Source organism: Ambystoma mexicanum, chromosome 5p (assembly GCF_040938575.1).
Source record: "Ambystoma mexicanum isolate Mex_15411 chromosome 5p, UKY_AmexF1_1, whole genome shotgun sequence".
Lineage (NCBI taxonomy): Eukaryota > Metazoa > Chordata > Amphibia > Caudata > Ambystomatidae > Ambystoma > Ambystoma mexicanum.
The window spans coordinates 1114817651-1114834098 of record NC_090930.1 but is presented as its reverse complement, the minus strand read 5'-3'; the positions used below and the strand labels follow the sequence as shown (position 1 = coordinate 1114834098).

Here is a 16448-nt window from a genome sequence, read left to right as displayed (position 1 = left end):
TGGCATAAGGGAGATTTATGAACCCTGGCCCAGCGCCTGCTGCTACACGACACGCAAACTCTGCCTAAACCCCTCTCCCAGCGACGCCCTCACATAAGCAGTTGGGCCACATCACTGTAGCTGAAGGGCTGTCAGTGCTGTATCCTGGACCACGGTGAATGACAGAGGTGGCAACAGGAAAATGAGCCACGGAAATCTCACCACGCCACTGAGGGCAGTCTACGGGAGAGTGCGGCGAGTCCCCCACTCCCCACCCTCCCCCGACGGGAAATACGTCGGCTGGGTATGTACAAAGCAAACACGGTGTGGAGCGCCAACTATCTCAGGTGAGGAGGAAGGGAGCGGGAATAAGTGTGGTGGCCAGCGAACATTGTGACCCCTGAGGAGTGGGTATACATAGCAACCCCGCCTGATGCGCATGGTTGAACTTGTGGCATTTTACTACAACTACAAGAGCACCTGAAACCCATCCCCACAGTACTACGAACAATTTGAGCCATGCAACCTATCAATCCGGCAGACTCGTACAGGACACTTTAGCCCAAGTGAGGCGAACTCTTTTCAGTGAAACACACAACATACTGGCAGTGGTTGCAAGGACCACCGTTTGGATGAGTACAGTAACTCGGGGATTCTCTAGGGGAACACCACTGCCGGGAAGGTGGATGAGGGTCTATTTGGGCTGTGCAGGTGGAGACGTCGGAGGCGGGGGTTGAAGCCTGCGGACCGAACTATCATAGAAAGGGACCTTCTGCATCAGCTAGAACACACCACAGAGCATTGCAACACCTCCTCTACATGCCCCGTCCGAGTAGTGACGCAGGGCTGACAGGACGGATGCCACTGGTGACAATCCAAGGACCCCAGACGCAGGATGAGCCGGGATCTGGACAGAAGACACAGAAGATTCATCTGCATTGCTGAGATAGTTGGTAAAGACCCTAAACTTACAGCCGAAGTGACCAGCCCGCGCTGTCCTGCCGCGACCGTCGACCTCTCCCTCGGCGAACGATCCAGTCCGCATCTGACCCACTTGTGCAGTGACCGCACCTGGCAAAGTGATGCCCACATCAACCATGGGCGGAGACAAGGCTAAGAAACACTCTGTACAGAACAAAATGGACCAATACACGACATCTGTACAAAACCAGAACTAGCAAAACCAAAACGAGCATGACCCAATAAACATTGCTCCCGGCTCAGAGAACACGCTGTCCTTAAAAGACGTTATGGCCGATATCGCAGACTCGCGTGCCTCCATGGAACAAAAAATGGACGGAATAAGCATGGATCTGTCACTCCGGCATGACCTACAGAAGCTAACCTCTCGCACCGGTGAGGTGGAGCATGCGTATTTCCGGCACTGAAGACGGAATAAGAGAGCTCCAACAGCAACTGCACAGTGTTAAATCGAAATTGAAAGCGCTAGCAGACAGAGTGGACGAGGGTGAAGGAAGATCGAGGAGCAACAACATACAAATCCCCGGCCTGCCTGAACATTCGGAAGGCCCAAGAATGGAACTTTTCCTGGAGGAGTGACCCACAGATATGTTCGAACCAGACTCCTTCTCCAAGTTCTTTTCGGTCGAAAGGGCTCACTGTATGCCGACCGGGAGGCCAGTGCCCAGGGCTCCACCACGAACAGGGATTGCAAAACTTCTCAACTACAGGGACCGGGGTGCACTGCTGCAGAGAGCACGTGCTAAAAGCACACTGACTCACAACGGTTCGAAAATTGCATTCTTCACGGACAACACCAGAGAAGTACAGAAAGCCAGGCAATCATTCGACCAGCTCAAGAGGCAATTGCAAGCCCTCAATGTCAAATATGGTCTTTTGTCCCCGACCCAACTCAAAATATAGCATAACGGAGTGACAGCCCATTTTACTGACCCGAAGGAGGCCTGGAGATGGGCAGAACAACATATAGAGGGAGACTGGAGAACTCTGAGCAATAACAGAAATGGGAACCCGCGTGCCAGACTGGAAAGGAGACCGCCTTCACCGCACCTGCCGGCAGTACACCCGCCGGGGGACCCAGAGGGATGAACACTTGGCGAGACAGTTTAGCACGCAACATGTCCCTTCTCAGCTGCGAGAGGCAGGAAGAAAACACCCTCTGTAATCCGCAAGCCACGAGTTGAATAAGGATATCCAATACGGAAGCGGCCCCCTGGAATGCCACCCCGAAGAGTGCGAAGTTTGACCAAGTTTGAGTTGTCGAATTGACAGCTGATTGTTTCTTCTCCATTCTTTCTTCTCTTTTTCTCGAGCTGTCAGTTGTTATTCGGGCGACAGATGCTTCAAGTTGGCTGGAGTATAGGGAGGGGGATGGGGAAGTTATTTATGATGGTTTTCCAAGGGTCCAAGTTACACAGCACACATACTCCTACACAAATGCATTACACTCCGGGACAGTAGTACGAGCACCTCCCCAGAACATTACACATGATATTCACTAGCAGATACTTTACCTCTGATGGCGACGTTTGGCAGTGATACACAAACCTTACGGTTCCTGACATGGAACGTTAATGGGCTAGGTAGTGGTATCAAGCGGAAGCTTGTCACCCAAGTGCTGAATAGGCACTCACCGGATATGGTGTTACTTACAGAGACCCATCTGGCAGGTAGAACCTGCAATCTATTTAAGAGAACCGACTACCATACGGCACTGCATGCTGGATTCACCACGGGCTCAAGAGGGGTGCTCATCTTGGTTCACAAAAGGCTCCCTTTCACACTCTCCAAGGTAACACAGGACACGGGGGGTAGATAGGTTTATGTAACCGGAACACTGTGGAATCAAACCATACAATATTAGGTGTGTACTCACCACCTGCAATGATGTCTACATTCATAGAGGATGTTACCCCTTTGATTGTCGAAGATATCTCAGACATACTGATCCTGGGGGGTGATTTCAATGAAGTCATGAATATAGGAATGGACCGCAAGCACCTGAATGGCAGAAATCCTGATATTCACACAAAACTGGCCACTTTCACTGAGGCATTAGGACTGAGAGATGTGTGGCATGATCTCCATCCCGCAGTCCGAGAATACTCATTCCACTCAGGGGTTCATGCTTCCCTCTCAAGGTTGGACGAGTATTTCTTGCCAACAACAGATATACATAGAGCGACCAGTGCGAGCCTACTCCCACGCGGAATCTCTGACCACTCTCCCCTGCTAATGGAATTGACAACAACTAGGCCGCTTCCCCCGCCCTCCTGGCACCTTAATTACTATATGGGCTTTCCCTAATTTGTAGAGCATATCCAAAAAACTACAAAAACCTACTTCGAACTGAACACATGGTCAGTTGAGGACCCAGGGGTACTATGGGAGGCGTACAAACCGGTGCTGCGAGGAGAGATTCGTTCCTGGACAGCAGCACATAAGAAAGCACACTTAGAAAAGGTGAAGGAAGCAGAGGTGCAAGTGGAAAAGGCAGAACAATCGCACCTGGCACTAGACCTGCCCGAGACAAACCGCTCATTAGTGCTTGACCCCAAAAAAATTCTGAATATAGCCCTAGATAACGCCAAGCAAGCACACAGAGCGGTGCGTGCCAGAATTTATGAGACCGGCGACAAGGCAGGTAAAATGTTAGCGTGGCTGGAACGCAGAGATGAGGCACATAGGCAAGTTAGAATGATTAAACCTGATAATGCAGAGCCTTTGTTAACCGACGAAGACATTGCGGAAGGTTTCACAACTTACTATGCTGATCTATACAAGTCTCCTGAGGCCCCAGTAAACACCTCCGTGCTAGACGAGATTAGCCTCCCAAACCTGACTGTTGATCAAAAAGGCCTGCTCGAAACAAATATCACAGCAGAGCTGGTGCTGGCCATATCACAGCTCCAGTCTGGGAAAACACCAGGACCAAATAGCTTCCCGGTAGAAATATGGAAGAGAATAGAATCAAGCGAGATACTGCTGCATCTTCTGCGTGTGTATACACACTTGAAGGCACTAGGCTAACTACCCACAGACCTGAGGAAAGCCACCATAATTATGATATCTAAACCCGACAAACCCCCAGATAAATGTAGTTCGTATAGGCCAATCTCACTAACAAACAGCGAAACAAAATTTTTAGCAAAGGCACTGGCGAATCGACTACAGAAAGTCATCACATCACTGATACATCCGGATCAATGTGACTTCATGCCCAAAAGATCCACACGCATGAACATACATAGGCTACACATGGCACTAGAAAGAATCCTTACTCTCCAAGGTCCCCTGGCACTGTTGGCGATAGACTTCTAAAAAGCTTTCCATTCGGTCTACTGGGAAGCACTGTGGGAAATAATGCGCCGAATGGGCTTTGGGGAACAATTTATGGGATGGGTACAACTTCTATATAACTCGCCCGAGGCCGAGACCAGGGTGAATGGGTGGCCATCTAAACCCTTTAAACTAGGCAAAGGGACGAGACAGGGTTGCCCCCTATCTGCAATGCTCTTTGCACTGGCAATAGAGCCTCTAGCTATATTTTTAAGGGACATGCAGACGTGGAACGGATTTCGATGGACAGATGATTGGGAGGACAAGATCTCGTTATACGCAGACGATCTGCTCCTATACCTGTTTGATCCTGCAATCTCCTGTCCAGTAGTAGTGCGACTGCTGAAAAGATATGAATCTTTCAGTGGTCTGAGGGTAAACTGATCGAAATCAATATTATTCCCAATCAAATGAGTGGAGGATGCTGTTCCGCATAACTGCCCTTTTCGTGTTGAAAGAAGCCACTTTCAATACCTGGGGGTGCAAATCACAACAGACCTGAATGAATATGTGGCCAGAAATCTACACCCAATCATAGACCGATTTACAGAAGATGTTAAACATTGGATCGCCCTACCAATGACCCTATTAGGGAGAGCAGCGCTAGCTGGTCAAGTGGCACAGCGAGTAGAGCGCTCGCTTTGACATCCGTGCAGAGCCTGCTAACGCCGGTTCGAATCCCGGTGGGGCCAAACTCAGCCTTTCATCCTTCCGAGGTCGATAAATGAGCACCACACACCGTGGGTAATAATAAGCAGCGCTCAGATACCCGAGGGTTCGTAGTGCTATATAAATGCCAAATTATTATTCAAGATGAGGACCTTGCCACGATTCTTGTACATCCTTCAAAATGCCCCACTATATGTCCCCACATGTGAATTTCACAGGATTGACAGGATCCTTAGGAAGCTCCTGTGGGGCAATGGACGCCCGATGGCTAGCACTTTATACCCTGCAGCGGTCCATTTGGGAGGGGGGCATTGGGCTACCACGCCTGCAGACATATTGTTGGGCAAGCCAAATGGCAGTAATACATGACATGCTACATGGAGATGCATCGCGAAAACAGCCCCACTGGAGTATCTATACCAGAAAACTAACACTAATATCACCAGAACTATGTCGTCCCACCTGACGATATGGGCAGAAAAACACAAATACATTAATTGGGAAGGGAATATCACCCCAGCGCAACCATCATGTACAAACAAGAACCTATCTGTGTTGGATAAGCTCCCAAAATGACAGAGCTGGATAGCAGCAAGGATAACAAAAGTGGGCGATGTGATTATGGATGGGAGGTTTGTACCCTTCGACGACCTGGTTGCCAAATTTAACCTCCTCAATACGAAGCAGTACCGTCATACTCAGTTAAATCATGCACCACAACGTCACCTCCCCGATCTTAGTAACATGGCAAACTGCACTCCCATAGAGCGAAACCTAGTTTTAGAACAAATAGATGTCAAAATTACCTCTGTGATGTACAATGTCATTACCCCCTTCGCTACACCTGATTTAGTGAGTTTGAAGTCCAAGTGGGAAAGGGATGTGGGAGCGATCCTGCCGGAAGACTGGATAACAATACTGATGTACCCAAGGGAGACAGCCATATCATCCAGACTACGCCTCATACAGCTCAAAATATTAAATACAATATACTACCCAAGGGTAGCACTCTATCGTTGGGGCAGAATCACAGACCCTAATTGCCTATGCTGTCACCAGGAAGAGGGCATCTTCTTCCACATACTGTGGGACTGCTCTCACATAAAACGATATTGGCATCAATGCTGTGATACACTATCGCGGGTCCTGGGTTGTACTGTGCCTAGAGATCCTAAACTAATGCTGTTGGGTGTGGAAGACGAGGGATCAATGTCGCGCTATGATAAATTGCTGTTCTCAACCTCCACAGCACTGATTAAACTTAACATTGCCAAACTGTAGGGATCTAACATAACTCTGGAACATGCACAATGGCTTAATGATGTGGACTCATGCATAGCAATGGAACAGCGAGTATATATGGCCAGAGGTTGCCCGGAGAAAGCCAATAAGGTCTGGGGAAAGTGGGAGAATGCTCATTAAGCTGCTGTAAACCGTATACTGCATACTTTATACAAACTGCTTCAAAGTCGTGGATATGTAATACTGTTATTACTGTGTGTCGCCGAACCAGGGCCCAAGGGTTGTTTGAATGTTAAGATTGGTGGACTCCTTCGGAGTCAATGTTTTACTTGTATTGTGTTATGAGAAAAACAATAAAAATGGAAGATGTATATATATGGGATACATTACTCACCGTAATCGTATTTCTGATGCTTGTATCTGCTTAGATTCACATGCTGTGCATAGGCCGACATCTAGTGGAAGGTGCAGAGTATTACAGTTAGTTTTTCGAAACTCGAAAATGGCCGTCGACACAGGGCGTGCCAGTAATACTATCCCTAGTGTGACGTCCACTGTACCCAAGATCCCTCACACGTCTAGGATCCTCAGATTGTATTTTTTCTGACATGAGGTAGCATGAGGAGTAGCGGGAGTACAGATAATCCAAGCAGATAGATAGAAAGATAAGACTACAAGCAACCATGCGCCTTCTCTCAGAGGGGAGGAAGGGTGGGTCGCATGTGAATCCAAGCAGATACAAGCATCAGAAATACGATTACGGTGAGTAATGTATCCCTTCTGAGGCTTGTGGAATCTGCTTAGATCACATGCTGTGCATAGTTTAGCGAGCAGTACCTGAAGAAGGAGGTGGGATGTGAGAAGGGTCATGAGCAAATAAGTGTCTTAGAACCGCTTGTCCCACTTGTGTATCTGCCTTGGAATGGGTGTCAATGCAGTAATGCTGAGTAAAAGTGTGAATAGAGCTCCAAGTAGCTGCTTTGCAAATGGTGTCAAGGGGTACATTTGCAATGAAAGCCAGAGTGGCCCCAATGCCTCTAGTAGAGTGGGTTCTTGGCGTGAAAGGCAGAGTTTTTTCAGAGCGTGAGTAACACAGCTGGATACAGTTAATAATCCACTTCGAGATGGCACCTTTAGAGACGCGATCCCCCTCTCTGCCTGTAGCTACGGAGACAAACAGTTGATCTGTTTTCCTTAGCGGTCTGGTTTTATTTTCATAGTAGAGGACTGCCCTACGCACATCTAGGGTGTTTAGTTTCACCTCAGCCGAGCTTTGAGGGTCCTGGAAGAAAGCCGGAAGCTCGATGGACTGGTTTATGTGGAATTTAGATATAAACTTAGGTGAGAACCTAGGGTGTGTGTGTAAAACCAGTTTGTCTTTATGGACAGTAAAGAAGGGATCCTGCACTGACAGAGCCTGAATTTCACTGACCCTTCTTATAGAAGTAATAGCTACTAAGAAGGCTGTTTTATAAGTCAGGTGTTTGAGACTGCTTTTATGCATGGGCTCGAAAGGGGGGCCCATGAGCTTAGATAGCACCACATTAAGGTCCCACCCTGGTGGTGGGTTTGAAATAGGAGGGTGAAGTCTCTTTACTCCTTCCATGAAGGCTTTAACTACTGGTACTTTCCACCACGAGACCTTGTTATGGGAAGTGGTGTATGCCGACAGGGCTGCCAGGTGTACTTTCAGTGAGTTAAAAACCAACCCAGCATCTAGCAGATGGAGCATGTATGTAACAATAGTGGACGGAGTGCAATCAACTGGGTTGATTTGTCTACTCTGGCACCAGATAACAAATCTCTTCCACTTGTCAAAGTAACAGTGCCTTGTGTTTGGTTTCCTAGATTCCTTTAGGATGTCCATACATCTCTGTGGTAAATTGAGATGTCCAAACTCTATGACCTCAGGAGCCATGCTGCCAGGTTCATTGAGTTGGGTTGCTGATGCACTGTTTGACCTTGGTGCTGGGACAGTAGGTTGTAACAGGCTGGAAGTTTGATGGGCTCGCACACCGCCATCCTGCGTAGGTGTGGGAACCACGGTTGTCTTGCCCACATGGGAGCAACTAGGACGAACATCATCGACTCTCTGTTCATCTTGTTGACCACCTTCCTGATGAGAGGAGTTGGTGGAAAAGAGTACGCAAACATCCCTGACCAGTTCATCCACAGGGCGTTCCCCTGGGAGTCTGGTTGGGGGAACCTGGATGCAAATCCTGGGCATTGTCTGTTTTCGCTTGTGGCGAATAAATTTATAGTGGGGAAACCCCACTGAGAGAAGATATCTTCTACGACCTCTCTGTGTAGAACCCATTCGTGTTCCTCTGGGAGGGAGTCTCTGCTTAGAGCATCCGCTAGGGAATTGAGCTCCCCTGGAACATGTTGTGATGACAGGAAGATGTTCCGTCTGAGTGCCCATATCCAGATTTTCTGGGCAAGCTTGGACAGATTTGGCGAACAAGTCCCTCCTTGCTTGTTCAGGTAGAAGAATGGCTGTTGTGCTGTCCGTCCGGATTTGCACTGACAGGTTTAGTAGGTGGGGCTCAAACGCTTGAAGCGCTCTGAATACTGCCAGAAGCTCTAGCAGGTTGATGTGGTTCTTGGCCACTGAGGGAGACCTGAGACCCTGAGCTGTGTGGTGGAGATGGTGAGCTCCCCACCCCGTCAGACATGCATCGGTAGGGACTACTGCCTGTACTTCAGGATCGTAAAAGGGCTTTCCCTGTGCAAGATAAATTCTCTCTTGTCCACCAGTGAAGGCTTTGTACTAGTGTTGGCGAAACGACCACTGGATCGTCCCACTGACCACTTGTCTGAGACCACTGTTTCGCCAACCATTCCTGCATGGGACGCATGCGCAGGCGCACGTGGGGGACCAGGTAAATACAGGACACCATCATGCCCAGCAAACGCATTGCTTTGCGTACCGTTATTTGGTGACCGGACTGATATTGCGGAATTTGCAGTAGTATATTCCGAATTCTTTCCTCTGAAGGAAATGTCAACCCCTCTTGAACATCTAGGATTGCTCCTATGAACTGTTTGGAGGTGCTTGGCACCAGGCTTGACTTTTTCTCGTTGATTGAGAAACCTAACTCGTGGAGGAGGTCGATAGTCCTTTGAATGTTTGTTCTGCAAATTACTGGGGTTTCCCCCGTTATGAGCCAGTCGTCCAGATAAGGGTACACCGGGATTTCCTCCCTGCGTAGGTGTGCCGCCGCCAGCGGCAGTACCTTGGTGAATACCCTTGGTGCCGAAGCTATCCCGAAGGGCAGTACCTTGAACTGGTAGTGCTGACTGTCCACCTTGAAGCGCAAGTACTGTGCGCTGGGAACATAGAAATATGAAAATAGGCATCTTTCATATCCAAGGTTGCCATGTAATCCCCCTTTTTTAGGAGGGGGATTACCTCTTGCAGCGTAGTCATACGAAACTTTTGGGGCTTGACATACTTGTTGGCAGGCCGTAAGTCCAATACTGGGCGCATTGTCAAATCTTTTTTTGGCACAATGAAGTAAGTTGAATAAATACCCTTGTTTACCTGGTGTCCCGGGACGAGTTCTATCGCGTCCTTTGCTAGCAGATTGGCGATCTCCTCGAGGAGAATCTTCTGATGTTCTAAAGAGTGTACTCTTTGTCGTGGAGGATGGTTCCGGGGATGCTGCAGTAGTTCTATACAGTACCCTGCGGATACTGCTGACGGCACCCATCTGTCTGATGTGATCTCTTCCCAAGCCTGGGTGAAGTTGGAAATGCGTCCCCCTACTAGGGTTGCGTGAGAAGGGACCCTGAACTGAACGTCACTGCTTTGGTGGAGGCGTGCCGCCTCCTTTACTGGCGCTGCCTCTGCCTTTGCCACGTCCCCTCCTATTACCCCTGCCGTAACCCTGGGTACACTGTTGGCTGTTGTTCCACTGTGTACCCTGCCCCTGGGAATAGTTTGATCCTCTCTGGGAATTTTGGCCGCGTGGGCGAGGAAAATTACTATTCCCTCTCTGGTTAGGGGGTTTATTGGTTAACTGGCCAAGGGACTTGAGTGTCTCATATTCGTCCTTGGCATTCTTCAGTGCGTCCTCGACCGCCTTACCAAACAACAGATCGGCTTCCACCGGTTTGTCCAACAATGATGCCTGGGTTTCTGCCTTAAAATCAGACTGCCGTAACCACGCATGTCTCTTGATAACAGTACCTTCTGCTATCAATCTGCCTGCGTTGTCCGCGGCGTCAAAAGTTGCTTTTAAAAAAACAGACACGGCTCTACCCTCTGTGGAAATTCATGCTAACTGGCCCTTTAAGGGTTCTGGTGCAGAGGCTATGAGTGCCGCGACTTCTTCCCACTGATGGCAGTTGTAGCTGGCCAACAGGGTGGAGTTTGCAATCCTTGCCTGATAGGCGGACGTTGAGGCTACCTTCCTGCCGAAACCATATAGTTTTTTGCTCTCCTTGTCTGGAGGAGCTTCGGACGATGACAAGGGTGTTCCAGCCCTCTTACGAGTGTTAGTGACAACTAGGGAGTCTGGCTTCAGATGTCCTCTTATATAGAGAGGGTCAGACTGGGCTACCCTGAAAAGTTTTTCAACTCTGGGATTGACTGCTCTGGTGAGGTTCGGGTCACCAGGGACGGGTCTATTCTTCGCTGAATAGACTTAAGGATAGGGATGTTCTGTGCAACAGGCCTCCTTTCTCCCACTAACTTCTCGGCGAAGTCCCTCTCTTCCTGGACACCGTGGGTGTCAATATGGAAATGTTCTGCTGCTCGTGCGAGAACCTCGTTCAGGAGGGGTTGGTTATCGACAGGGGAGTCGGTAACCGGGGCTTCCTTCTCTACCGGGGAATCTACTCTGTAGGTTTCAGGGTCTTCCTCTTCCTCTTCTTGGTCCTCATCATCCCCATAGTAGCCCGTCCCGGTTTGCTCTTCTATCATGCAAAAGTCTTGGTCCTCACCAAAGGAAGTCTCTCTTTGATACAGTGAGTATGGCTGTGAGTATGGTTGCACCTCGAAGGGGTCTGTAGACCTCATCAGTGTCTCAAACCGGGGCTTCTTACTCGGGGGGGGGATAGGATCATTAGAGCCTGAGGGTGTAGCCCCTTGTGGATTATATGAAAGGAAATGGTCTGGATTTTTATCGTAAAAATCTGCCAAAGAAGACATCCTTGACATGACCCTATCTATGTCATCACTCGACCATTTTTTGGAAACTGGGAATGACTCTCTCAGAAAGTCTAGGAGATTTATCTTGAGTAGATTTGCTGGTTTTAGAAATATCAGCAGACCTGGTCTTGTCTGTTTGTTTAGGAGAGGAGAGGAGTATTTTCACAGGTGTGGAAGAGTGCAGGGGCTGCTGCTTCTGCTGTTTTCCCCCCTCCCCGAGAGTGGAAAAGTGTTTTCCCTGTCCTTTTGTGGTTCCGGAGGTTTTCGACGCCTGGCGTCGAGGATCGGGGGTAGAGTCCCTGTCCTTCGAACGTGGGGCCGCGCTGATCTTGTCTGCGGGCTCCGACTCCTGGAGAGTAGCCTGGGGGTGGAAGTCATCTTCGTCCTCCGACGATCGAACTTCTGTTAGCCTAGGGAGCGAGGCACACTTGGCAAGAGTGGATGATTGCCTGGAGTCATGCGGCGATCTCGATCGAGAACGCCCAGAGGACACCGATTCAGACCATTCTGTTTGTACCTCTTTCCGAGAACTCAACATCGTCGAGTCTCAGTTGGACTTCGTGTGTTTTGTGTGAGTGGTGTGTGAAGCGCTTGTGTCGCCGGGGGTCTTCCCCATAGCCGCCCTGTCGGACGACCTTCCGAGATCGGGGACCTGCGCTCGGCTGTCTTTCGACAGCGTAATGCCCTCGCCGTCCGAAAGCACGGCGTCGCTGCCATTGCTGAAGACGCCCTCCGCTGCAATGGCTGCCTACATGGCGTGGTGGGCCCAACGCTTCGTCGAACGGTCCTTAAGTGTCTTAGGTTTAAACCTACTACACGCTCTGCAGTTCGCTTCGGGATGGTCCCTCGGCAAGCAGAGATTGCACGTAGCGTGCCTGTTGACCCAAGGGTATTTGCGATTGCACTTGGGGCAGAATTGAAAAGGGGTACCCTCCATACGCACCTTGAGGCAGCGGGCTGGTAAGTGTAGGAAATGTATAAGGTGTACCTATATACCAAGAGTGTAGAGTATGTGCAACCCCCCACTCTCCCTACTTGCAGGGCCGAGGCCAGAGGCCTTCCGAGGCCTGGGCCGAGGCCAGAGGCCTTCCGAGGCCCAAATCCGTTGTGCAGCAGCCGACGGTCGATTTCTTCTCCAAGCCGCGTCGAGTGTCGAAGTTCGACGTTGGGATGGGGAAAGGATGTAATTAATCAATATTTAGCAAAAGTATGGCTAAGGCCAGGGGACTCCGCGAAATGCTTCCGACCAGTATGGCGGAAAAAAACTATCTGAGAATCCTAGACGCGTGAGGGATCTTGGGTACAGTGGACGTCACACTAGGGACAGTATTACTGGCACGCCCTGTGTCGACGCCCATTTTCGAGTTTTGAAAAACAAACTGTAATACTCTGCAGCTTCCACTAGATGTCGGCCTATGCACAGCATGTGATCTAAGCAGATTCCACAAGCCTCAGAAATATATATATCTTTCATACCTTACATATTAAGTGCATCATGTTAATTGCCACAGGTGTGCCTGAACTATTCATATATGCTGTTACCAAGTAAAGAAAGCCCAGTGACGGGTTGGATCAAAGCCGAAGGTCCATGATCATGTTAGTATAAAAAGGATAACAGAACTTTGTATAATCAATATGTCTAACAGTAGGATAGCATTAGAGTCATTAAGGTTGCATTAACATGCATTGTCACATTAACAGCCCTTAAACATATATAATACTCTACCACTCTCTTGTGCAGTTTCTGTGGGAGCCCGTAGCAGATGGGGTCATTTTTCATGCAGAGGAAACAAGTGTTTTCTTCTGGGACCCCTCCACTGCCCCCACCACCCCCCGGTGCACTTACTTTATGGTCTTGGCATAACCTCTTGGCGTGTAAAAGTGCAAGTAAATATAACGCATTTGGCTGGAGCGGCTATAAAGTTAACACAGTACAGAGCTGCAACATGCCACACCACATGGACGGCCGCCTCCATCTGCAGACCTCTGCGAGCATTCAACCACATCATACTTCCCATTCGGTCTCTCACCCAGCCATGTCAAATTAACCATTTTGATTAGGTGTACATGCAAGCCCTTTAAGTATTATCTGATTTAGGTACCCCTTGCAAACTCCCCAACTTATCCCTGCTCAATTTCAAGTTAAAATGTCAATTTCTACTACTATGATTACTCTCTACTAATACAAATAGTTTGACGCAGTTGGGATTTTAAATAATTCTCAGCCCCCTCTATTGTGGCCATCATCAAAAACGGCTTCTTTCGTAATACTTCTTTGTAATACTTTCACAAAACATAAAAACCAAATGCTTCAAAGACACCTCACAATCGCGGTTGGTGATACTGCAAGACATCTGCCTCAATCCCAGGCTCACATACTCTACCCTCTTTCCTCACATAAATAAAACAACAAAACCTGTGAAAAAGCACAGACAAGGTCACTGGATAGTTTTTATACAAATACTGTTCTGCATGTTTGAGTGTGTAAATGTATGCAGAAGTGTCAAAACTAGTATCAGCATTTGTAGATTAACAGCTCCAACAGGGCTAGAAAACTGTATAAAGGTGTACATTCCAAAATTGTGTTGACAGACTCACCTCAAAGTTAGTCACCGCCAGCTGAGACAATCCATCCACATATGGTCCCAATACCTTGTGCTCTCGAACCTTAAGAGGTTGTCGATTCCTATTGAAAGTGGCTGGAGTTAATTGATGGTCAAACAAAACTTGCCTTAATATGTTCCCATTTCCCCTTCATACATATATTATATAACACCCTATTCATTATGTTTTATGCATAGGTGACTGACAATAGGTAAGAATGAAATTGGGACATGAAATAGACGTAGTTTAGCACCACAAACCCACTCAAACTATCATTAGCTTCACATCTTCTATTTGTCTCTGTGGGATTAATCAATTTCAAAAGCCAAGCAACCCGCTTGCATGAACTTGCTCTATGACACAATTGCAAGATAATAGAGAAGTATCCAATACCACTTCAATCCCATGTTTGGTATACATATCACCCACTTATGCTCCAGGTTCCTACTTCATCTGCCTCCATTCTGGTGTTCTCTCTCAATGTACACAACTTGCAAGCCTGCTGTCTAATGTGTGTGCATGTTCAGTGGTGTGTGTGTGTGTGTGTGTGCGTTCGGTGGTGTGTGTGTGTGTGCGTGCGTGTGTTCGGTGGTGTGTGTGTGTGTGCGTGCATGCGTTCGGTGCAGCATGCGTCAGTGTTCAGTGCTGCGCATGCCTTTGTTCACTTAGTGACGAGTGTGTGTCTTTGTTTGTTCAGTGATGGGTGTGTGTCTTTGTTCATTCAAGGGTCTGTTTCTTTTTTTCGTTCAGGAGGATGTGTGTGAGTGCGTGCGTGTCTCCATTATTTTTAACCGCAGGTCCTTACAGCACTTAAATGTTTTTTTTCCTATCAAATAAAAAATGTGCAGCTAGGAGCAATGTCTGCATCTTCTCCCAAGTTAAACATGTGTTCACATTTAAAAGACGAGGACCATATTTGGGATTTGAAAACGGAACTTCACAATATCCCGCTGCCTGACTGCCCTGAAACCATCTTCCAGACCCCTTCCGGAAGACACTGCCTATCTCTACTTCTTTCCCCTACCGAGACAAACCCCATAAAGCGCCATACATAATCAAGTTGTGGGCTCTTCAAAGCAAAGTACACTTGCACATGCCAACAGTATGTGGTGGTCAGCCATTTTGGGAACAAATGTGCATTGTGTAAGACATAGTACATATGGACTTTTTGAGCTCCATGCCTTTCTCTTCCTTGCATCCCCCTCTTTTGGCATGCAGAGGCAGAGATAATATAGTGTACTACTGTGCATTTTCTGCTGCCTTTGGTCACAGGAGCTGTACCTGGCAGGGTCTGTGGGTTTGACGGCCTGGCCATTTTGTTCCCCTAGTTATTGTGTATGTTGCCTGTAGGGCCACAGTGAATTCTCACAAGCGGTTACCAAAGACAATGTGACCCAATATTCAAAGGAGGTTCGACACCCCCGTGTGGTCAAGTCAATGTAAATTTTCCTCACAACTACAGCAAGGCTGAAGAAACTTTGGGAAAAAAGGATGCAGTGGAATGCATAAGCGCAGCTTGGTGCTACATCTTCTCATCTGCACTGATGGCATATGGCAGCAGGGGACAGCTGCTATGGCTCCCACTCTGCCTTGGTGATTCTTGGCCTTTAGCAGTGGCCACAATATCAGGCACGGTGCCATGGGGCGCACCACAATGAGATCCTTTGCAGGGAAGAAAGCATGATGAAAAGCAAATGCATGGTGTGAGAGCTGCATGCTACTGCAGAATAGCTATTTGGTGTCAGAGGATGAACTGAATGAGTCAGTGAGACCCTGGTCACACCCCTCGAGTTTTCTCCTTTTGGTGCCAATATCAGATGCTGTGGCCATACAGAGCATGCCACTGGTCTGGTAGCTAGGCATGGCGAGGTGGGGCTGTTGTGCGGTGATGTGTATCCCAGGAGGCAGAGTGCAATGTATTGCACTCCAATGGATGTACTGGTGATGCCATGGCAACCTAGCCAACAAAATAAGCTCCTGGTGTCTTTTTCACATTGTTATTATAATTAATATAGAGTGTGAATATAGTTTCAGCTTATCTTCTTGTGCACATGTATAGCTTTTGGCCTCTTTCAACCTAGCCAAAGAAAATATACATTTTACTGTTACGTTGGCTAGTATGAGTATTAGCCATGTCATGCATTATTATAGCCTTTGAAGTCCTGCAATGCTGCTGACAGAGACAAACATGTGATGTGACTTAGTTTTATTAAGTGGAATCTCTAAAGTGGGGGTTGAGACAAGTGTGAGATTTTGCAAAGTACAGTCTAGGATAGTCATGGTTGTAGCCCCTTGCAGAGTAATGTACTTAGAACAGGAGATCTGTTCCTTGAATATCTGATGAGGTATAAGGAAGTAATTAGCGGTAGCAGCATTGTGCGGGCCTGTGCCTAAATGCATGCGTCTCGGTAAGGTATAGAGCCAGTGCAATATCTAATGTTCTTGGAAACAGCTGGAGGGTCGCCTGAAGATGCTATTC

General features: G+C 48.1%; 1 protein-coding gene across 5 annotated transcripts in view; it reads right to left on the bottom strand.

The window, feature by feature from the left end:
* KIF13A (kinesin family member 13A) overlaps positions 1–16448 on the bottom strand; it is a 2203773-nt gene that overhangs the window by 1563425 nt on the left and 623900 nt on the right. For all 5 annotated transcript variants that reach the window (XM_069613597.1, XM_069613593.1, XM_069613596.1 and 2 more), the window contains one exon: positions 13964–14051. In XM_069613597.1, the coding sequence (XP_069469698.1) occupies positions 13964–14051 (88 nt within the window). The remainder of the gene's footprint in view (positions 1–13963; positions 14052–16448) is intronic.